Consider the following 22897-nt stretch of genomic DNA (forward strand, 5'->3'; position numbering starts at 1 on the left):
GGGATTTAAGGGGAGTTGCCTTGGCATCTTTGTATTTTTGTCCTGTCCAGATTTTGTACGTTGTATGCCTAATTTCGTAATCAGAAAATAAAGAGAAAGGAAAGGTTGCAATGTAGGTCCAGATGAAAAAGGAGTGAGAAGAGAGGTGTCTGAAAGCATGTGGGTGTGGGGAATGAAAAATTCCAGGAGAAGGCGAATCTTGTTAATATTCATGAAGATGAAAATGGAACAGCTGAAATCAAGGAGAACAGGTGTATCAGATTCCCGCATTGACCAGCTGCTCACTAAGCAGCTCTCTTAGCTCCCGGAGGAGGACAATGGTGGAGGGAGCATGGAAGGCAGGCTTGCCTGCCATCTGAGCACCTGTGGTCTGCACCGGACCTGCATGAAGGAGGGAAGCGCGATGTTTTCTATGGCAGTTAAAAAAGGGGGAATGGGGTTTTGGACACCCAAGGCAGTAATGAGTTTTGTTTTGTTTTGTTTTGTTTTTGAGACAGAGTCTTGCTCTGTTGCCCAGGCTGGAGTGCAGTGACGTGATCTCGGCTCACTGCAAGCTCCGCCTCCTGGGTTCATGCCATTCTCCTGCCTCAGCCTCTCGAGGAGCTGGGACTACAGGTGTGTGCCACCATGCCTGGCTAATTTTTTTGTATTTTTAGTAGATACAGGGTTTCACCGTGTTAGCCAGGATGGTCTCAATGTCCTGACCTCGTGATCCACCTGCGTCGGCCTCCCAAAGTGCTGGGATTATAGGCATGAGCCACCAGGCCCAGCTGACAATAGTGACTTTTATAGGGAATCGTGGGGCTTGTGCTGGGCCTCCAGCTGTGGTACCTGTTTGGGGGAGATGTCTGTGCTGCATTTGTCTTCACTGAGGGTCCTGGTACAGCTGCCCACAGGCCTGGCCAAGGTGCTGGGGGAAGGCTCCCGAAATGAGAAACCAGCCCTGTCTTGGGGAGAGACGTGCCTTGGAAACTGACATCTACATGGTGGGTGGTTTGGGACCCAGATCTAGAATCTTCCAAATGTCCATGTCGCTCATGCCTATGAAACGCACCTGCTCTCCCCTTAAAGGTTTAACTTCCCCAGGTTTGTGTTACGAAGGTTTGTTTATCTTATCAAGGAGTTCCTCATCCTAGTTCAGCTTTCTTTGAGGTTTCCTGGATTAATGATCTCAGATGCTCTCCTTGTAGCTCCATTGTGATCATCTGATTGTTTGAGGGGAGGTTTTGTACCTAGCATTTCTAACAACCTAACAACCCCTGCAGTGCACACAGAATACCTCTAGCATGAACACTGTGAGGATTCCACCTGCTTTTTGACGATGAAGGAGACAGACCGGGAGGCCGTTGCGACAGCAGTGCAAAGGGTTGCTGGGATGCTCCAGCGTCCGGACCAGCTGGACAAGGTGGAGCAGTATCGCAGGAGAGAAGCACGGAAGAAGGCCTCCGTGGAGGCCAGATTGAAGGTGAGGCCACCTGCTCCACTCCCAGGCAGCACAGAGCCATCTGTCTTGGGCTTCAGGTTCCTGCTTGACATCACCATGATGATTTTGCTAAACTAGCCTTTGTGGTGATGTGCAAGGAGGCAGAGCTGGACTTTCCTGAGCAGTTAGTGACTTTCAGCAGCGCATTACCAATCAGTAGCTTTGCTTAGAAGACAGTGGGAATGGTGAGAACAGCAAAGGAACAACATTTTAAACACCCTGAGGCCGGGCACGGTGGCTCACACCTGTAATCTCAGCACTTTGGGAGGCTGAGGCGGGCAGATCACCTGAGGTCAGGAGTTCAAGACCAGCCTGGTCAACATGGTGAAACCCTGTCTCTACAAAAATACAAAAGTTAGCCAGGCATAATGGCCGGTGCCTGTAATCCCAGCTACTTGGGAGGCTGAGGCAGGAGAACCGCTTGAACCCAGGAGGCAGAGGTTGTGGTGAGCCGAGATTGTGCCATTGCACTCCAGCCTGGGCAACAGAGTGAGACTCCATCTCAAAAAAAAAGAAAAAAAAACAAAAAACCCAGAAACAACAACAATAACAACACCGTGAAAGTGACTATTAAGTTTTTAAACAATACCAGAGGAATGAGAAGTAGTCTTATTTAAAGCTCTTCTACAGAGCACCACTGGAGGGCATTTTGTTCAGATTGTTTTAACTCACATTTACCACAGTGGATCTGAAGCTCGGGTGCCGATTCTGTCCTGTGGGTCAGCTGTCCTGAGGCCAGGTATGGTCCTGGCTGAACAGCAGGAACTCCCCGCCCCAAGCCAGTGAAGTCCTGACCATTCTCTCTGCCTAGATAAGACCTCTTAGGAAACTAGGGTGCCTGGGGAGAACATGGGTGACGTCCTTCTGAAGGTACTATTATATAGCAGGCCACGGCCCAGGGCAGACCCGTGGTGGTGTCTGGTGTCACCAGGTGTGAGGCTAGATGAGGAGTGTCCTGACGTTTTCTCATCAAAGCTTTAAAATGCATCATTGTTCTGTTCCCAGGCAGCAATGAAAAAAAAAGTTACATTGTGAATCAATTAAATCCTTGTTAATTGTATTCTCTTTTCTGGATGTTGACTATTTCCTGCTACTCAGTGGCTCTTTCCTGAACTTGACCCTCCCGGGGAAGATCTGTTCTTCAGGAAGCAGCACATGGCTATCACTGGCTCTTCTCACCCGTGTGGCGTCTCTCCTCAGGCCGCCATCCAGTCACAGCTGGACGGGGTGCGCACAGGTCTCAGCCAGCTCCACAACGCCCTGAATGATGTCAAAGACATCCAGCAGTCACTGGCGGACGTCAGCAAGGACTGGAGGCAGAGCATCAACACCATCGAGAGCCTCAAGGATGTCAAAGATGCCGTGGTGCAGCACAGCCAGCTCGCCGCAGCCGTGGAGAACCTCAAGAACATCTTCTCAGGTACCAGGCAGACGCTCGAGGCACTTGCCATGCTCACACCTGTCTCTGCATGACTCACTGAGTGCTCTGTGTGCAGTGTGCTTTGCAGCCCGCACTGTAGACCTGTAGATGGTTAAGTGGTTAATTCTTGTCTGCTCAGTGTCTTTTTTTGAATGTGGATGGAAGTGATGAGCTGAGTACGTAAAGGCTAGAAGAAGGCTTGTAGTTCAGTGTCAGGACAGAGGCCCAGCAAACGCAGTGTAGAGGGAGTCCCTGGCTGAGTGTCGTTGCCTTGCCTGCAATGTGGCTGTTAGACTCTGTGAGTGCAGAAGAGTGAAGATGCCGTGGCCCATGCTTAAAAGGAGCTGTGGGAGAAGCCGCCCTGCGCATGGGACAGAGCAAGTAGATCCCAGAGCAGAAGGGATGAGGCGAGCAGCAGCTCCCAGGCGGGAGAAGCATGTGTGCCCAGGCCAGAGCAGAGCTGGGGCTGAGTGCCGTGGGGGAGTGACCCTTTCAGTCTTCTCCCTGAACGCCTCAGTTAGAAGGATGCCAAGGGCCCAGTAACCTGTCCCTGAAAAGTGCCAGCTGGCCCTGGGTGGTGGCTCCCAGCGTTTGTGTTCACAGTCTCTTCCTGCTTGCTGTGACAGGAGCTGCTTCCACAGCCTCGTCCCTCCTCTTGGTCCCCACTCTGTGTCAAGGTCAGCAGCATCCTTCAAGTCCCCAACTTCAGAAGCCTTGGCAGGATCTGATTCCTTCCCTTTCTTTGTTCCTGTCTCTGGCCTCTTGGCAAGTTCTTCCTGTTCCTCTACCCAACGTCTCTGCCCTGATGTCTGCATGACACTTCCCCGTCCGCAGCTGTCACGGGCCCCAGCTCGCCCTCCACACTGGCTGTGCTGCATCATCTGATGCTCCTCGGCTCCCAAGGCCACGTGTGAATTGGCGTGGTTCTCCCTGGCTGCCCACAGCACACCTTGGTAACCTGTGTCCTGTCCACCCCGTCCTCTCTGCCCTCCTCTTATGCTTGTGGCTGTAACATTGCTGAGCACCTTGTCCCGTTGCTTTGTGTGTGCCCTTCTTCCAGGGCGTGATCTGCAGGGTGACATGTTTGGCTGTGGTCTGCATCTCTTTGTGCATGCCCAACACAAATGCCACAGTGCTGCCAACTCAGAAAGCAGCTCTTGGTGACTGTGGACTGCCTGGAACTGGAACAGAGTCCCTCGACAGAGTCTCCTTGGTGATGCTCAGCTGGCACCTTTCTAGTTCATTTCCTCTGATTTCGTATTGGCTGGCTACATTTCCTTCTGGCTTTTTTTTTTTTTTTTTTTTGAGACGTAGTCTCGCTCTGTCGCCCGGACTGGAGTGCAGTGGCCGGATCTCAGCTCACTGCAAGCTCCGCCTCCCGGGTTCACGCCATTCTCCTGCCTCAGCCTCCCAAGTAGCTGGGACTACAGGCGCCCGCCACCTCGCGCGGCTAGGTTTTTTTTGTATTTTTTAGTAGAGATGGGGTTTCACCAGATTAGCCAGGATGGTCTGGATCTCCTGACCTTGTGATCCAGCCATCTCGGCCTCCCAAAGTGCTGGGATTACAGGCTTGAGCCACTGCGCCCGGCCTCCTTCTGGTCTTTTAAACTAATGCCTAATGACCAAAAGGTGCTTTACTGAAATTAGTTTATCTACAGTTGGAAATGATTTCGTTTCCTTGGTGAACAAATGAGCCTACGTGGTATGCATGTTTTTTGTTACGGATACATTTTCATTAAGAAGATGTGGTTTGGTTCCCTTCAGACTTGTCTCATTGCCTATAATTCAGTAATGCTGTGTACACAGCTCCCCTCCTGCATTCTTTCTTGTGCTAAAATGCACATACACAATTTGCCATCTTCACCATTTTTAAGTGTACAGTTGGGGACTATTAAGAACGTTCACATTGTTGTGCGACCATTGCCACCTCCATCTTCAGAACTCTTCATCTTGTAGACCTGAACATCTGTACCCATTAAACACTGACTTGGCACCCTCTGCCCAGCTCCTTTTCCCCAGTGTTCTGCCTTCTGTCTCTGTGAACTGGATGACTCTGAAAACCTCATAGAAGTGGCATCACATATTATCTGTCTTTCTGTGACATGCTTATTTCACTCAGCATGATGTCCTCCGGGTTCTTCCATGCTGTAGTATTGTAGAATTTCCTTCACTTTTAAGGCTGAATAATATTCCATTGTATGTATGGACCGCATTTTGCTTCTCCATTTGTCTGTTGGTGGACACTCAGATTGCTTCCACATTTTAGCCATTGTGAGTAATGCTATAGTGAACATGGGTGTACAGATATTTTACTTTTACTTCGTTCTGGTATGTACACACAAGTGTAACTGCTGGACCATGCAGTCATTTATGTTTAAATCTTTGAGCAGCTGCCAGACTGCTTCCTCCAGTGGCTGCAGCATTTCACAGTTTTCCACCAGGAGTGTGCGAGGTTTCTGATGCGTCTGCATTTTCATTCTTCTGTAAGTTTTTAAAAATGTCCCTCACGGTTGGGTGCAGTGGCTCATGCCTGTAATCCCAGCACTTTGGAAGGCTGAGGCGGGCAGATCACCTGAGGCTAGGAGTTCGAGACCAGCCTGGCCAACATGGTGAAACCCCATCTCTACTAAAAATATAAAAATTAGCTGGGCGTGGTGGCGACAGGTGCCTGTAGTCCCAGCTACTCGGGAGGCTGAGGCAGGAGAATGGCGGGAACCCGGGAGGCGGAGGACACAGTGAGCCGAGGTCACACCACTGCACTCCAGCCTGGGGGATAAGAGCAAGACTTCGTCTCAAAAAAAAAAAAAAGTCTCTTATGTTTCCTTTTTTGCCTCATTAATTGTTTAAGAGTGTGTTGTTCAGTTTCCACAAATTCGGGAATTTTACAGTTTTCCTTCTGATACGGATTTCTTTTTTTTTTTTTTTTTTTTTTTTTTTTTTGAGACAGAGTCTTGCTCTGTCGCCCAGGCTGGAGTGCGGTGGCTGGATCTCAGCTCACTGCAAGCTCCGCCTCCCAGGTTCACGCCATTCTGCTGCCTCAGCCTCCCGGGTAGCTGGGACTACAGGCGCCGCCACCTCGCCCGGCTGGTTTTTTGTAGTTTTTAGTAGAGACGGGGTTTCACCGTGTTAGCCAGGATGGTCTCGATCTCCTGACCTCGTGATCCGCCCGTCTCGGCCTCCCAAAGTGCTGGGATTACAGGCTTGAGCCACCGCGCCCGGCCTGATACTGATTTCTAACGTCATCTGCTGAGTTTAGAGAAGGTACTTTGTGTGATATTTATCTTTTAAAAACCTGAGTCTTAATTTGAGGCCTAATCCATGGTCTGTCCTGAAGACCGTCGCATGTGCACGTGAGAATAGTGTATATTCTGTTGTTGGGTGTTCTTTCTGTGTTTGTTCAATCTGGTTGGCTTGTTGCATTGTTCAAATCCTCTCTTTCCTTGTTTAACTTCTGTCTACTTGTTCTGTCCATTATTGAGAGGGAGATATTGAAGCCTCGTTTAGCTTCTGTCTGCTTGTTCTGTCTGTTATTGAGAGTTATTGAAGCCTCCAACTGTTACAGAAGTGAATGTGTCTCCCTTAAGTTCTATCCATTTTTGCTTCATGTATTTTGATGGTCTGTTAGTAAATGCAGAAATATTTGTAATTGTTACATCTTCTTGCTGGATCTTCATACATTATGGCCTTCTTTGTGATTAGTTTTTTTTTTTAAGTCTATTTCATATTAGTATAACCACTCCTTTTCTCTTTTGGTTATTATTTATGTGGAATATCTTTTTCCATCCTTTTACTGGCAACCTATTTGTGTCTTGGGCTTTGAGATCAGTCTCTGGTGAACACGTAGAGTTGAATCATGTTTTATTTTTTAAATCTATTTTGTCCGCCTCTTCTGATTGAAGACTTTAATTAATTTTGCCTACCTCTTTTGATCAAAGAGCTTACATTTAAGTGATTACTGGTAAGAAGGGACTTCTGTCATTTTGCTGTTTGTTTTTTATATGCCATATAACATTTTTGTCTCTTATTTCTGCATTTCTTTTTTTGTGTGTGTGCTTTTGATTATTTTGGTAGTAAACACTTTAATTCCCTTCTTGTTTCTTTTGTGTATATTCTATAGCTATTTTCTTTGTGCCTACCATAAAGATTACACTTAACATCTAACATTATCTCACTTGAGTTTGAATTTATGTCAACGTAACTTCAGTAATACACAAAAACTGTCCCTATGTGGCTTCATCTCCACTAGCTTTGGGTTGTTCATTTCACAGAATTACATCTTTATACATTGTGTGTCCAAAAACATAGACTAATAATTGTTTTTTAATGCATTTGTTTTAAAAAATTAGGTAGAAAACAATGTGGAGTTAGAATCCAAAGTTACAGTATTACTAGCTTTTAGACTAGTTTTTAATGTATTAGTTTCTTTTTTATTTGCCCCTTTTAACCAGAAAAATATTAGTCTCTTAAGTCATGTAGAAAACAGAGTGGTGAGTTAAAAACTGAAGTGTTAATAATACTCGATTTTATGGTTGTCCATGAATTTACCTTTTTTGAGACCTTTACTTCTTCACATGGCTTCCAGTTTCTCCCTAGCATTCTTTCTTTTCAACCAGTGGGACTCCATTTAAGCATTTCTTGCAGGGCAGATCTTGTGGTAACAAGCTTTTCAACTTTTGTTTATCTGGGGATGTCTTAATATCGCTGTCACTTTTGAATGACAGTTTTGCTAGATTTAAGGTGCTTGGTTGACAGTATTTTTCTTTTAGCGCTTCGAATATGTCATCCCGCTGCCTCTGGCCTCCAAAGTTTCTGGTGAGAAATCTGATCTGCTCATAATCTTATTTAGGAGCCCTTGTTTCTGACAAGTTGCTGCTTTCAAAATTCTTTCAAAAGTTTGATTAAGTTGTATCTTAGTGTGGACCTCTGAGTTCCTCTTGCTTGGAGGTCGTTGAGTTTCTTGGATCTTCATATTCATGTCTTTCATCAAATGTGGGGAGTTTTCAGCTATTATTTCTTCAAATAATGTCTTGCCCATTTCTCTCTTCTCCTTCTAAAAGCCCCATTAAGCATATGTTGGCCTGCTTGATGGTGTCCACAAGGTCGCTGAGGCTCTGTTCACTTTTCTTCAATCTTTTTTCTTTCTGTCCCTGATACTTGATATTTCCCATTGTCCTGTCTTCACTTTCACTGATTCTTTCTTGCACCTGCACAGGTCTGCCTTTGAATCCCTTCAGTGAATTTTTCATTTATTGTACTTTTCAGCTTCGTATTTTCTTTTTGGTTTCCTTTTGGATTTTGTCTCATTGTTGGTATTTACATTTTGCTCATACATGTTTGTTTCTTCACATCTTTTAGTTCCGTACACATCTTTAAATAGTTGTTTTAGAGTCTTTGTCTAGCAGATCTGCCATCCGACCTTTTACAGGGACAGTTTCCTATGTTTCCTTTGAACGGGCCATACTTTCTTCCTTCTTTGTGTGCCTTGTGATGTTTTTGTTGTTGAAAAATGGACACTTGAATCGAATAATGTGATAAGTCTGGAAATCAGATTCTTTCCCCTCCCCAGGTTGATGATTCTTGTCTTTGGTTGTTGTAGGCTCTCTGTGCCAAGGCGCAGCCTGAAGTGTGCACTTCAAGGTCGTCTCAAGTCTTTTCTGAGCCTGTGCCTTTGCCTGGGCATGCATTGGCCACTTCTGAATTTTTCCTGTAAATGCAGTTACTTTTGAATGTCTTTATTTATATACAAATATCTGGCTTTCAAAAAGGGGAACAGATGAAGGAGGTGGTGAAGACATTGGCCCTTTAAATTCCCTGGAGGTGTGCGGGGGCGAGGAGGGGCCTGTGAACAGGGGAAGATGCAACAGTGGCTGCTCACCTCTTCACACCTCTGTGGTCAGAAGCAGCAGTCAGTGATCAGAGTACAGATCTCTGGTGTGGAGGACAGGGTTCTTTTTGCCCAGCTAGGCTGCAGACTGTGTTCAGGCAGCTCCAGGAACACATCAGCACATGCACAGCTGCCTGCGGGGCAGGACGTGGGGCCTGGGTAGCCACTGCCCAGCTGAGAGCTGCAAATGCCCAGAGTTAACCACAGTTTACAATTTATGCCTTCGGTAGACTCCAGAGTTCCAAAGATAGTTACCTCAGACACATCCTGCCATCGCAGTTGTTAGCTAGGGAGACGGCTTCCTGCTCTGCCGTGTTCCCAGAACGCTGCATGGAGGCAGCCTTTTCTGTGGTGGAGGTGGTGGTGGTGGTTTATGTTGCTGTCTTGTGCCTTTTCCCTAGTGCCTGAGATTGTGAGGGAGACCCAGGACCTAATTGAACAAGGGGCGCTCCTGCAAGCCCACCGGAAGCTGATGGACCTGGAGTGCTCCCGGGACGGGCTCATGTACGAGCAGTACCGCATGGACAGTGGGAACACACGTGACATGACCCTCATCCATGGCTACTTTGGCAGCACGCAGGGGCTCTCTGATGAGCTGGCTAAGCAGCTGTGGATGGTGCTGCAGAGGTCACTGGTCACTGTCCGCCGTGACCCCACCTTGCTGGTCTCAGTTGTCAGGATCATTGAAAGGGAAGAGAAAATCGACAGGCGTATACTTGACCGGAAAAAGCAGACTGGCTTTGTTCCTCCTGGGAGGCCCAAGAATTGGAAAGAGAAAATGTTCACCATCTTGGAGAGGACTGTGACCACCAGAATTGAGGGCACACAGGCAGACACCAGGGAGTCTGACAAGATGTGGCTTGTCCGCCACCTGGAAATTATAAGGAAGTACGTCCTGGATGACCTCATTGTCGCCAAAAACCTGATGGTTCAGTGCTTTCCTCCCCACTATGAGATCTTTAAGAACCTCCTGAATATGTACCACCAAGCCCTGAGCACACGGATGCAAGAGCTCGCGTCGGAAGACTTGGAAGCCAATGAGATCGTGAGCCTCTTGACGTGGGTCTTAAACACATACACAAGGTAAAGCTAACCTGGCGCCTGTGTTGTCTCTTAGGTAGAAGCTGTGTGTGAGAGGGGCCGGCAGCCGCTTGCTGGAGAACCAACCGCAGGGCGTCACTCTGGGCAGGTGCTCCGGGCCCACGGCCTTGGTTTCTGGCCAAGGGGCGTCTTCTTTCTGGTCCGCCTGCTGGTGCCCAGCCTCTGGTGTTTGAACACTGTTGTGCTTGGGAGGGATCTCTGCTGTTGGCCTCCAGCCCCGTTGAGCTTGACAGGGTGCAGCTCCGGGCTGGGCCACTATCCTGTCTCACCGTGTGCTGACTTGCTTCCTTGCGGTTATACCCCGAGGCAGGCGTGTTTTTGCCCATTTTACAGGTGAGGACACATGGTGCCAGGTGGGGCTGGGACTAGCACATGGCCACCCCATTGGGGAGGAGACCGCCACATCACCGCCCTGGCTTCCAGCAATCCTGGGTTTGGTTTCTCTTCACCAATATCCTATAGCAGTGAGTCTTTCAAAAATAAACAATTACAAGTCTAGATAGTTCAAGAAAACTCTGTCATCCTTTTTGTATCCTAGCACGAGGCTTTGTCACTTCACATAAGGGAACATGAACCACTCTGTGCATGGATTAATTGGAAGTAGTATTGAAAAACAGTGCAGTGGTGGGGGTATTCTGAAATTCTTTAAGATTAGGTAGCTGAAATAAAAATTTATTTCAATTTTCCATAGTTTCATGGATAGAAAATAATATTAAGTCATGTATTGGAATTTTTTTTTTTTTTTTTTTTTTTTGCCTGTCTTATCACTGCAGTGGAGAAATTGAATAAACCCCCCCTTTTTTTTTTTTAGCAGTAAGGCATTTTTTGGGGGGGCTTTGTTTGTTTACTGGTATCTGCTTATAGAGAATTTGCATTTCAATACAGAAGGACAGAAGAGAAAGGAAGCACCCCCTGCAGAGAATGGTCACCGTGGCTCTCTGTGCGACCATGGCTCTCTGCAACTGTGGCTGTCTCTGCACAGCTGTGGACTCGCCTCCCCTGGCTGCCGCTCATCCTCATGGCCGCCCATTCTGTAGCCTTGACTGTGCAGGCCTCCCCCTCCGTGCCTGGCGTGTCAGCAGCCCCATGAGGCAGGAGGCAGGGGATAATGTGCCCAGGTCACACAGCCAGTGAGTGGGAAGCTGAATTCCAATCCTGTCCCTGGGCCCTCCCCAGCTGTGGCCACTAGACTGGGCTATGCATGTGTGTACCTTGCACAGTTTGCGTCTTGATTCTGTCTTTCCACGTTGTGAGTGTTTTTCTGTCCTTGGGGAGTCTTGTGAGTTCCATCACCCTGGCCTTTCTCAGGGGAGGTTGAAGTGCTCCCGCTGGAAACATTCACACACGGAATTGAGGTTCTTGGGCAAAAATAATCCAGATTAAATAAAAGTCTTTTAAAATGTGCAGAATTTTAGGAAGCACTTTTTTACTCAGGAAGCTCTTGGATTTCTTATAGTGGACTGGCCCTTAATCATTTTATTCAGTGTTACTCTGAGAAAGTATTTAGGGTACATAGCGTGAGGCATGTTAGTTGAATTTTCTGAATGGTCAAACCTTAGAACTTAAAAAAAGTTTTAATTTTAATTTTTGTGGGTACATAGTAAGTATATCAAACCTTAGCCTTTAAAGAGCCCAATCTCATACACAGATAATAACTTTTTATTTATTTATTTATTTATTATTTATTCATTTATTTTGAGACGGATTCTCACTCTGTCGCCCAGGTTGGAGTGCTGTGGCGTGATCTCGACTGACAGCAAGCTCCGCCTCCTAGGTTCACGCCATTCTCCTGCCTCAGCCTCCTGAGTAGTGGGACTACAGGCACATGCCAACATGCCCAGCTAATTTTTTTGTATTTTTAGTAGAGATGGGGTTTCACCATGTTGGCCAGGATGGTCATCTCGTGATCTGTCCACCTCGGCCTCCCAAAGCGCTGGGATTACAGGCATGAGCCACCATGCCCGGCTGATAATAACTTTTTAATGAAAACTTTTCCTGAAGTGTAGCACGTATGTCCTGTCTTCTGGACAGTAGACTGGATGTAGTTTAGGCTGTTCTTGCAGATGCATTTTTATCAGTAATGTCCTGTATTCTGCGTTCCAGTCATCACCCTCTGCAGAGCATAGTGATGTTGACTGCAGTGGCTTGTTTCCAAAATACAGCACAGCTGCCCTTGCATACCCAGGGGGGAAGGATTCTAGGAGCCCACTTAGCTATCAAAATCCTCTGGAGCCTAAGTCCCCTTTATAAAAGGGTATAGTGTTTGCATGTAACTTGTGTACATTCTCCTTCCTGCTCTAAATCATCTCTAGATTACTTATAAAATTAAATACAGTGTAAATGCTATGAAAATAGTTGTTGGACTATATTTTTTGAAATTTTTATTATTTTTTATTGTTGTTTTTCCCAAATATTTTCAGTCTGTGGTTGGTTGAGTCAGTGGACATGGCGCCTGTGGCTGTGGGGGCCGGCTGGGCTTGTCGTTTTGACTGAGTGCGTTTGTTTATTCAGCGCCTCCTGTTTGCCAGGCCCTGCCTTGGCTGTGGAGGTGCAGTGAATAGAACACACGTCTTCCCCTCAGGGAAGTCTCTTCTGCATTTGAGCCCCAGCACCTTATGAAGCTGGTGCAGCAGGGTGAGGCTGAGGTTGGAGGGACTCACGTGGTCTCGCAGCCAGTGGGTGACGCCACGGAGACCCCAAAGCCCTCGGCCCCTGCCCTGCGCTTTCCCCTGAGCCGTGGGCCGGCTGTGACCAGGAAGTCTCCAGGGTGGGTGGACGTTTGTGTGGCAAGTGAAACAGCCTCGGCACACTTGGACATGCTCTTCTATGTCTGTCGTGGTTTGTCACTCACATTCCTGGTTCCCCCATAGTACGGAGATGATGAGGAACGTGGAGCTGGCCCCGGAAGTGGATGTCGGCACCCTGGAGCCATTGCTTTCTCCACACGTGGTCTCTGAGCTGCTTGACACGTACATGTCCACGCTCACTGTGAGTAGGGCCGGCCTGCGTGCCACAGACCACCGTGCGGGTTGTACCAGTAATTGGGCTTGGCAGCAGGCAGGCGGCAGGGTGGGAAATGCCTTCGTGTTGACTTCCTAGGGTACGTTGCTCAGTTGCCCAGGCTCTGCTTCCAGGCCCTGACAGGTCCGTTTGCTAAAAGAGGAGAATGGCCCCTTCTCTGGGCCTGGATCTGAAGCTTGGCCTCTGCTGGAGGCGTGAGCCTGTGCCATCCTCGGCAGGCTGGCCAGGGCCCGGGATGTCTGAACCGTGTGTGGCAGCACCTGCCGGCTCTCGGCTCTGAGTCCCAGGGTTGGGGGGGTCAGTCAAGGACCAAAGGGCGAGTCCATTTGCAGCCTGGTGACCACCAGGTGGTCTCAGAGTGAGAGGAGGGGGTCAGCAGGGTCTGCTTCTTAGACAAGGGTGTGTCCACCTTTGTGGACAGCATTGTGCAAGGCAGCATTGTGACCAGAAGCTGAGATGTCCTCAGGAGCTGGGGAAGGAGCGCTGTCTTCTCTTGGGACATGAGCTACTGTGGTTGCTGAGTCTGGGCACAGGAACGGACCTGACCGGACCTGACTGGACCTGGTTGGCCTCGTTCTCTGTACACCTGGGACTCAGCAGCCTTGTCCTCCAGCATGAGGTGCAGCCAAAAGGGCATCTAGTTTCTTCTCCCTCTTTATCTGTACAAAGGTTCCAGTTAAATCCCTGCAGGCTGCCGTGGGCCCTGCCTCCCATGGGGGTGGCTCCTGGGTCCCTGCTCTGGAGTCCTCATTTGGGAACGAGGACTCTGGTGCCCTGTGTCTGGTTTCTGGAGCTGTGCGTGCAGCCGACCAGGTGACTGGCGTGACCCTTAGGCACCTGCTCTTCTCTCTTCTCTTCTCCATCATGCTGAACTTCCTTTAGTCAAACATCATCGCCTGGCTGCGGAAAGCACTAGAGACAGACAAGAAAGACTGGGTCAAAGAGACAGAACCGGAAGCTGACCAGGACGGGTACTACCAGACCACACTCCCTGCCATTGTCTTCCAGGTACCAAATGCAGGGGACTGGCACAGTTCAGTTTCCTAGGTGGATAGTAGGACCTATAGGTTTTACAGAATGACACAGATACCCAGGATTTTCATCCGCAGAGTGTCGTGAAAATATTGAGAGCCCTGCCTGGCGCATCTAAGTCCTCTCCTGTCTCTGTCTCTTTCTCTCTGAAGCTGCAGAAACCTGGGACGATACTTACCAAATAGTTTTGCCCAAGGTCACTTTACTTTTCTGACCAGGTCTTTATGGGTTTGGACTAGAGCCTAATTCTATGTTATTTATGTGCGACTTTCAAATGTGAGTTTGTTTGGTTGATATCCAGGATTTGTCCTAAAAAATGGCACGATTGAGTCTAAACAGGTGGATTTTGGGAGCGTCCATTATTTGTTTTGAGACGGAGTCTCACTCTGTCACCCAGGCTGGAGTACAGTAGCATAGTCTTGGCTTACTGCAACCTCCACCTGGTGGGTCACGGCGCATTGGCTTTTAAAGTTGCTTTCCTGTTCGTTGGTTAAGGTTCTAAGTATTAGACCCACCTGCATTTTTACCACGGATTCACTTCCCAACGCCCACGCCTCACTAGGTGTTAGACCCAGTGTGTTCTTACCACGGATTCACTTTCCAGTGTTCGACCACCCTGTGTCCTGTTTTTCCTGCTCTTTTTTTCTTTTGGCTCATCATGTGTTTTAATTTGAGTGGTATTGCTGAGGGACGGAGCCCAGTTGTGTTAGAATCCTCGCTCAGGGCTCTGGTCAGGCAGGAGCGAGGGCTGGTGGGTGACATTTCTCTCTGAATGATACCGTTAGTTATTGACAGGCTAGTCCAAACCCTTTCCTTTGTTTGGAAATGGATGCTGTGAGAAACTCTGTGAGGAGAGTCCAGTGAGCTCTGTCCCCTTGTCCTTCCTCTTCCTGTGTCAGCTGCTGGCAGGGCCTGGCACACCCCAGGTCCAGATTCTTAGGAACTCTGCATCATGACGGTCATAGGGCCAGGGAAGGTGAGTCAGGCGCTGAGGGGCGCCATCCCTGGTGAGGCTTCACTCCACATATTAGAACTCCAGTCACGTAGTGTGAGGACAGACGTGGCCCCCATGGGAGAAACCAGTTTGCCAGGAATTAAGAAATGAGTCACTTGGTACTTTCCCAGGTGAGAAAGTTGTTTTTGTTTTTTTGTTTTTTGTTTTTAAAACTAACTTCGTTATTTTTCAGGTGGTTTCATTTTTTTTTTTCTCTGAATTTGGACTATCCTAAATACCAGTTAGCAAACGGGGGTTTTATATAACAGCAAACCTGCACTCTTAGTACACTCCTGTAAGATGATACCAGAATTAACAAGTTCTCCGATTTTTAGATGTTTGAACAGAATCTTCAAGTTGCTGCTCAGATAAGTGAAGATTTGAAAACAAAGGTACTAGTTTTGTGTCTTCAGCAGATGAATTCTTTCCTAAGCAGGTATGTCTTTTTGCCAGTGTGCTAATGTGCAAATTGAATGTTTTTAAAAATTAGAAGCAAAAATTTTTTGATCCCACTATGCCTGTTATTAAAAAAAAATTAAGCCTGTAGAGTCCCCACGAGTCACTCCTGTGTTCTTCAAAAGCAAAGGGAGGGAGCAGAGCTTCTGGATCATCTTCCCCTTGCGTGGACCACATGCCTCCTTGGGCTCCCAGAGCCTATGGGTTGTGACGTCCTTAGCGAGGCACCGGATGACACCAACTCTGTTGGAGTCAGGCTCCTCCCGTCGCCTGTTCTGAACTTCCTCGGGGTGGGGGTGCCAACTTCTGCCACAGTGCCCCCTTTGCAGTGGGGAGGGCGTCCTCGGCCGAGCTGGCCTTCCTCAGAAGGGTTCCAGGCAGCCATGACCTGGCACACCACCCTCCCCATGAGTTGTTGATGATAATTTTCAAACCTAGACAGATGTGGAAAGAATGGCGTAAAAAACTGTGCTGTGTTCACCATCGTGCAGTCCAGAAGCCATCCCCTCCAAAGCCCCCTTGCCTAATCTGTTCTCCCCTGCCCATTCCTCTCTCTCTGCTGAAATACCTTGAGGCAAACCCCAGGCACTGTGACATGGTATTTGCGACCCTCTCTCAAGCCACTGCAGTGCCATCAAATCAGAGACACATGCACAGTGACTCCATGGGGTCATCCAATGCCAGGTCTGCGTTTGGGTTTTATCTCAAACATGTCTTTCAATAGTTGTGAATCAGATCGGACTGCATCGCATGAGGGCTTAGGGTTCCTAGGCCTCTGGTAAGCAGAACAGCCCCTTCCCTCCTTAAGCCGCTGCTTGTAGATCTCTGTAGAGAGATTTCCCTCAGCCTCGTCCTCAGTCTGCCATCAGCTCCCGAGCCAGATACTGGCTCCGCAGGCTTGGATCCCACTTATTGGCAAGTGTGTCTTCCACGATGTGGCACATCAGGAGACGTGGCATCTGTAGGTCCTGTCCTCGTGGCTTAGGTACTACAGCCACACTGCCCACTCAGAGTTTCCATCTGCCATCCATCAATGGGGGTCATGCCCACGTCCCCACTGGCAACCCGTCAACAGGGGTCACAGCTGAGTCCCCACTGGCCCTCCATCCATAGAGGTCTTAGCCAAGTCCCCACTGGCCAAGCCTTAGCCAAGTTCCCATTGGCCGTCTATCCACAGAGGTCATGGCCAAGTCCCTATTGGCCATCTGTCCATGGGGATCTTGGCCCGAGTTTGTTTATTTGGAGGTTATTGTCATTTATGAGGTTAGATTCTTCTATAAAGAGACCGTCCCTGATCACCCTCAGCTTTTTCATGACCTGAACCACACTTTGGACAGAAATGCTCACTTCTTTCCCTTTAATTGCCGGCTTTCAGTTTGCTCCTTTCTTAACATCTCTTAAAAATAGAAACGGTATTTGCTGTACGATTCTTCCACTCCCATATGTGCTTGAGAATGCCCACAATAAGTTTAAAAATAGAGCGGGTCACTATCTCTGTGTGTTTTCTTGATGTTTCAAGTGTCTGTTTTTAATTGGATGACTTCAGGGACAGTTTCTGAAAGAGACATTTTACCTGACATTTGATGATGTTCCTAACACTATGAGTTTCTAGGTGAAGTGTACAGTAAATAAGATAAAGCTTTCCCAGTTCCTCACAATCAAATATGTAGTATATTTTTACAATCAGAATGCTGAACTATATTTTTTCTTTCTCCTTTTTTCAGTTATTTTTTACCAACTCCTCAAAATTTTTATATTTTTAAATTGTTTTTTAAGAGACAAGGTTGGCCAGGCGCGGCGGCTCATGCCTGTAATCCCAGCACTTTGGGAGGCCAAGGTGGGTGGATCACGAGGTCAGGAGTTCAAGACCAGCCTGGCCAATATGGTAAAACCCTGTCTCTACTAAAAATACAAAAATTAGCTGGGCGTGGTGGTGCACACCTGTAGTCCCACCTGCTTGGGCGGCTGAGGCAGGAGAATCATTTGAACCCAGGAGGTGGAGGTTGCAGCGAGCCGAGGTCGCACCACTGCACTCCAGCCTGGGTTATAGAACAAGACTCCATCTCAAAAAAAAAAAAAGAGAGAGAGAAGGCCTCATTAGGTTGCCCATGCTGGAGTGCAGTGGTAGCTCACTGCAGCGCAGCCGGCAGCCTTTGACTCCTGGGCTCAAGTGGTCTTCTTGCCTCAGCCTCCTAATGAGCCATATTTTAAAGCCTGGGGTGAAGTTATTTTTTGATCCATTTAAGTGATCAGCCTCTCTGTCCTTCCATTAGTCTGGATTGTCTAAAGATTGTTTTATTTTTAGAGGCTCATCCGGTCAGATGTTAGTGATGTGAAATATCAGGCCAGGCATGACGTCAGCGTGGCGTTTGAAACAGCTCCATGTTGCCCTTAGTGCTGTTTGACCGAAGCCTGTCTGTCCTCAGATATAAGGACGAAGCGCAGCTGTATAAAGAAGAGCACCTGAGGAATCGGCAGCACCCACACTGCTACGTCCAGTACATGATAGCCATCATCAACAACTGCCAGACCTTCAAGTGAGTGCGGCTGGTGCTGTGGTGGGGGACCAGTGGAGGCTGGCCTGCCCAGCCGCTGTGTTGAACCTGAACATTTCCTTGCAGAGAATCCATAGTCAGTTTAAAAAGAAAGTATTTAAAGAATGAAGTGGAAGAGGGCGTGTCTCTGAGCCAGCCCAGCATGGACGGGATTTTAGACGCCATCGCGAAGGAGGGCTGCGGCGGTTTGCTGGAGGAGGTCTTCCTGGACCTGGAGGTGGGCCTGGCTCTTTCCTCCTACCGTTTTCAGGGCCAAAGCATGGTGCTTCCTGACTGCCCTCTGGGACGCAGGCTGTGAACTGTACCGTGCAGACGCCATCCGGGGAGCCGGGCTGTGCACTTGCATTCAGGTCAAATCGCTCAGAGCGCCTCCATTTTCTGTGATGCTGCATGCTTCGTATGATGCAGGGTCCTTATGCACAATTCAGTAGGTTCACCCAGTAAGTATGAAAGACATCAGACGATTTAGTGGATTATAAAATAGAAACAGATACGCAGGGACCTGTCAAAAAGTCAAATTGAGAGTGCATACACACACACACATCATCTCCCATAGATCAGTTTTGCTTTTGAATATAGATACACAAAAATCATTAATAAAATGAATTTAATATTGTATCAAAGGCATAACCCACCATGAAATGTGGGGGTTATTTCAGAAACATGAAGATGGTTTAACATTATTTAGATGTATTGGCAGAAGTCAGAATATATTTTAAAAATAAGACTATGTAGGCCAGGTGCGGTGGCTCACGCCTGTAATCCCAGCACTTTGGAAGGCCGACGTGGGCGGATCACCTGAGGTTGGGAGTTTGAGACCAGCCTGACCACCATGGAGAAACCCTGTCTCTACTAAAAATACAAAATTAGCTGGGTGTGGTGGCGCATGCCTGTAATCCCAGCTACTTGGGAGGCTGAGGCAGAAGAATTGCTTGAACCCAGGAAGCGGAGGTTGTACTGAGCTGAGATCGCGCCATTGCACTCCAGCCTGGGCAATGAGTAAAACTCCAAAACAAAAATAAGACCATGGCCATCTGGTGGTCCTGCTGGGAAGGGGTTCCTGGGATGAGGGGTGGGATTGGTTGCTGATTTCATCAGCGTCTGGTTGTGCAAGAGAACGGAAATGTGTGTGGAAGTGTCCCCAAAGAGGCAGACACTTGTAACTTTCGCAAAAATGACTTAGAAAGCAAGAAGGAAATATTTACATTTGAAATTATTTCAAAATTTAAAAACAATATATAGAAAAATGGATAAAGGACATGAACGGCCATCTCACATTAAAAGCAATACCAGTGTCCTCACCATGAAAGTAGACGCCCAGTCTTATCCTCGAAGCAATGAATGCTCAACAGGACCCGCCGCTCCGTAGGACAGCAGGAGCCGGAGATGCGGATGCCTCTCAGGCTTGTTGATGGCGTGGGAGAAAGGGGCTGTTTGGATTTTGTGTGGGCCTGAACTGGGTTGGGTTTTGGAGGGCAGCTTGGAAATACAGCCATTGTAGTTTTAATTTGTAACTTCTACTGGAGTTTTAATTTGTATACTTCTATTGGAGTTTTAATTTGTATACTTTTATTGGAGTTTTAATTTGTATACTTTTATTGGAATTGTATATACATTTTGACTGAAAAATTCAACTTTAAGGAATTTCATCAGTAGAATTACACAGATTCACTGTTGCATTATTGCAAAATGTGAAAAAAATTTAAATGTCCATCAATAGAGAATTGGACAAATAAATACAATAAATATATGTAGCCATTAAAGGTAAAATGTATACATGCACAGATATTTCCATCTTTAACATGTCATTTTGTGAAGCTCATCACAGAAATTGTAGTATAAATCTCCTAAACTTAAAGTACACATTTGCAGATTATATAATCGAATTTTTACCTGAGTGCGCATTGTTGTTGTAATTAGAAAAGCAGTGCCACGTAGCAAAGGCACTGAAGTGCCTGCCTCCCACACGCACTCAGCCCTTGTGGGACGTTGAGGTGATGATTTCTATGATCTGTTTCTGCTTTTCAGCAACATCTGAATGAACTGATGACGAAGAAGTGGCTATTAGGATCAAACGCTGTAGACATTATCTGTGTCACTGTGGAAGACTATTTCAACGATTTTGCCAAAATTAAAAAGCCATATAAGAAGGTAAGAAGGTGGGACCTAGTCCCCTAGTCACCTTCACGGAGGGCTCACCTCTCACCCGGCTCAGAATTCAGCATGCAGTGAGCCCCTCCGTGAGTGAACGTTCACTCGTTGTCCTGTCAGCTCAAGGGAGGCAAGAGGCTCTGCGGACGCCGCCTCCCTGGGACGCGGCTCTGGTAAAAGTGGCGGGAGCCCTGTGGTGCCCACTCGAGGTGGAGGGAGCTGTGGTTCCCGGACAGGCCCGTGTGCCCCATCTTCTTGCCTTTCCACGCACCCGAGGGTTTTTTTCCCACTTCAGACCCTCCTTCCTGCAGGACCTAGGTTCCTCTTTCCTCCAAAATGCCTGCCACGTTTTCCAGATGCTGCCGTCGTTATCAAAGGCGGCAGCAGCCACTGACACCGGCCTGTCTGTGGACCGAGTGCTGATGCGCAGCACGTGCCTCACCCACGTCTGTCCTGCTGGGGCTGGAGCCGGCCTGGTGCAGGGCTCCGGGTCACGGTCACTGTTCCCCCCCGAGCCCCCGCTCCTCCTCGGCGGTGAGATTCCCAGAGCCGTGGCGAGCGAGGAGTGGGCTCAGCCTGCGGGGAGCCGCTGGGAGCCCCGACCTGGGTTGGAATGGAAGTGCCCGTGGCCGCCAGAGCCGTGGGGCCTGCCGCTGAGCGCGCGTCTCTCCGCAGAGGATGACGGCCGAGGCGCACCGGCGCGTGGTGGTGGAGTACCTGCGGGCCGTCATGCAGAAGCGCATCTCCTTCCGCAGCCCGGAGGAGCGCAAGGAGGGCGCTGAGAAGATGGTGAGGGAGGCGGAGCAGCTGCGCTTCCTGTTCCGGAAGCTGGCGTCCGTGAGTGCCGCGCCGCGCCGCGCCGGGTGGGGAAAGCCTGCCGCCCGCAGCCCTGGGCAGCCCCCACCCCGGGACTCGGAGCCAGTGGATGAGAGCGCGTGGGTGTGTGTCAGGCGGGGGGCCTGGGTCCAGGTCCTGCCTGAGCTTGTGGCTGGACACGAGTGACCACGGAGGCAGGCGCGGCGCCGCCGGCTCTCTGAGGGACGCTTCCGTCCGTCCTGTGCTGCGAGGCGCTGGCTGCCTCCCACGGACTCGCCCTCACCCCAGACCCCGGGCCCCCTTCCTGAGCTTTCAGAGTGGATCCTGGGGAGTCCGGTGAAGAGGGAGGTTCCCAGTCAGGAAGGGGCTCAGCCAGAATCCAGCCGCTCCCGGGGCGGGGGGCAGCCCAGGGCGGCTCCTCACATTCCTGCTGCCTTCCAGGGTTTCGGGGAAGACGTGGACGGATACTGCGACACCATCGTGGCTGTGGCCGAAGTGATCAAGCTGACAGACCCTTCTCTGCTCTACCTGGAAGTCTCCACTCTGGTCAGCAAGTATCCAGACATCAGGTAAGGGAGGCACGTCTGCCTTGGAATCCTGGAGTGGAGCGGCAGGTCCTTCCTCGGTTGGCGAGGTCAGCCCTGCAGCACGGCAGGGGTTCAGGTGCGGGGAGCAGAGCGGCTCCTGTGCTGCCTTCCACCCGGCCTGGGCTACGGCGTGGGTGGGTGGAGCTCGCGGGGCACACCCCGGGTGGGGACAGTGGGGGCAGGGGTAGGGTGGGGGCAGGGCTGTGACAGCTCTGCTGTGTCTGGTGGGGAAGATTTGGGCTGTGGAGTGGCCTGAGCCGGGCGAGTTTAGGAAGTTTCCTCTGTGCTCATGGTGGACTCAGTAGGGCCCAAGTGCCGCTCAGACCGGATACCCTCCGAGGACGTGATTACAGGGAGTCCCCAGTGCCAGGCCCAGGGAAGGGGACCCACGCACGTCCCCCCTCTGCCATGCTGGCTCCAGGCCCCAGGCCAGCCTTCGCAGCCCCCGTCTCAGGGCACCTGCCACTTCCCCAAGGGGCCATCTCCATGGCTGCAGCTGTGCCACCTCTGTCCCATCATCTTGCCGTTTCTGGTTAAACGTGGAAAACGGGGTCTTGAGCTCTCCACGGTCTCTGCTCTGGTTGGGTGGGAACAAAGATTTATAAAAGCAGTGTTGAAAAATCTTTCTGCAATTGGATTGAGAAAAGGCAGAGTAAGATGAAAACGCAGGCTTGTTTCCCGCTGAAAAGGGAAAGGCGCCGTTTGTCTGCAACTGTCCTCACCCCCTGCGTTCTGTGGGCTGGGGTGGCGAGGCCGTGAGCCCCTGGCAGCGTGGAGCATCGTGGGGGTGCTAAGCGGGCGTGGGCTGACGTCTCCCCATCCCCAGGGACGACCACATCGGTGCCCTGCTGGCTGTGCGTGGGGATGCCAGCCGTGACATGAAGCAGACCATCATGGAGACCCTGGAGCAGGGCCCGGCACAAGCCAGCCCCAGCTACGTGCCCCTCTTCAAGGACATCGTGGTGCCCAGCCTGAACGTGGCCAAGCTGCTCAAGTAGCCTCCGCCGATCTGCCCTGCACGCCCGTGCACAGCCCCAGTCCCTGCCCTCAGAAGTGCAGGAAAGCCGATTGCTCTCCTTGGCCACATGTGCTGCTTTCAGCTGCACGGCCTGTCCTTAGGCGCCAGCTTGATACACCGGGTGTGCGTGGAGTGAGCGTCCCTAGGCCACGTGCAGAGGCCCCTCATTGTGCTCTCAAAGCCCTGTCTGCGCAGGGCTCTGCCACATAGCCTCTCTGGGGTGCTTGTTTGTTGCAGTGGTTGAAGGCGTGTGGGGCGCAGGGGACGTGCACCTCCGTGCCCCTCTCCTCCCTGGGCCTTCACCACACCCCATCTGCTGTAAGTGCTTGGAACCCTGTCACCTAATTAAAGTTTCTCGGCTTCCTCAGAGAAATGAAAA

General features: G+C 49.6%; 1 protein-coding gene across 2 annotated transcripts in view; it reads left to right on the plus strand.

Annotated features, from left to right (window-relative positions):
- The window catches only part of EXOC3 (exocyst complex component 3), a 24596-nt gene extending 1699 nt beyond the window's left edge, over positions 1-22897 (plus strand). The window contains exons 2-14 of one of the 2 annotated variants that reach the window (XM_011960869.1): positions 51-192; positions 1266-1465; positions 2684-2903; positions 9189-9870; positions 12759-12876; positions 13792-13917; positions 15271-15371; positions 17818-17928; positions 18013-18163; positions 19975-20097; positions 20773-20934; positions 21355-21482; positions 22327-22897. In XM_011960869.1, coding sequence (XP_011816259.1) covers positions 1322-1465; positions 2684-2903; positions 9189-9870; positions 12759-12876; positions 13792-13917; positions 15271-15371; positions 17818-17928; positions 18013-18163; positions 19975-20097; positions 20773-20934; positions 21355-21482; positions 22327-22498 — 2238 coding nt within the window. In that variant the 5' untranslated portion in view covers positions 51-192; positions 1266-1321 and the 3' untranslated portion in view covers positions 22499-22897. The remainder of the gene's footprint in view (positions 1-50; positions 193-1265; positions 1466-2683; positions 2904-9188; positions 9871-12758; positions 12877-13791; positions 13918-15270; positions 15372-17817; positions 17929-18012; positions 18164-19974; positions 20098-20772; positions 20935-21354; positions 21483-22326) is intronic. The other variant, XM_011960868.1, reaches the window with a different exon arrangement.

This window comes from Colobus angolensis, unplaced genomic scaffold, assembly GCF_000951035.1.
Source record: "Colobus angolensis palliatus isolate OR3802 unplaced genomic scaffold, Cang.pa_1.0 Scaffold528, whole genome shotgun sequence".
Lineage (NCBI taxonomy): Eukaryota > Metazoa > Chordata > Mammalia > Primates > Cercopithecidae > Colobus > Colobus angolensis.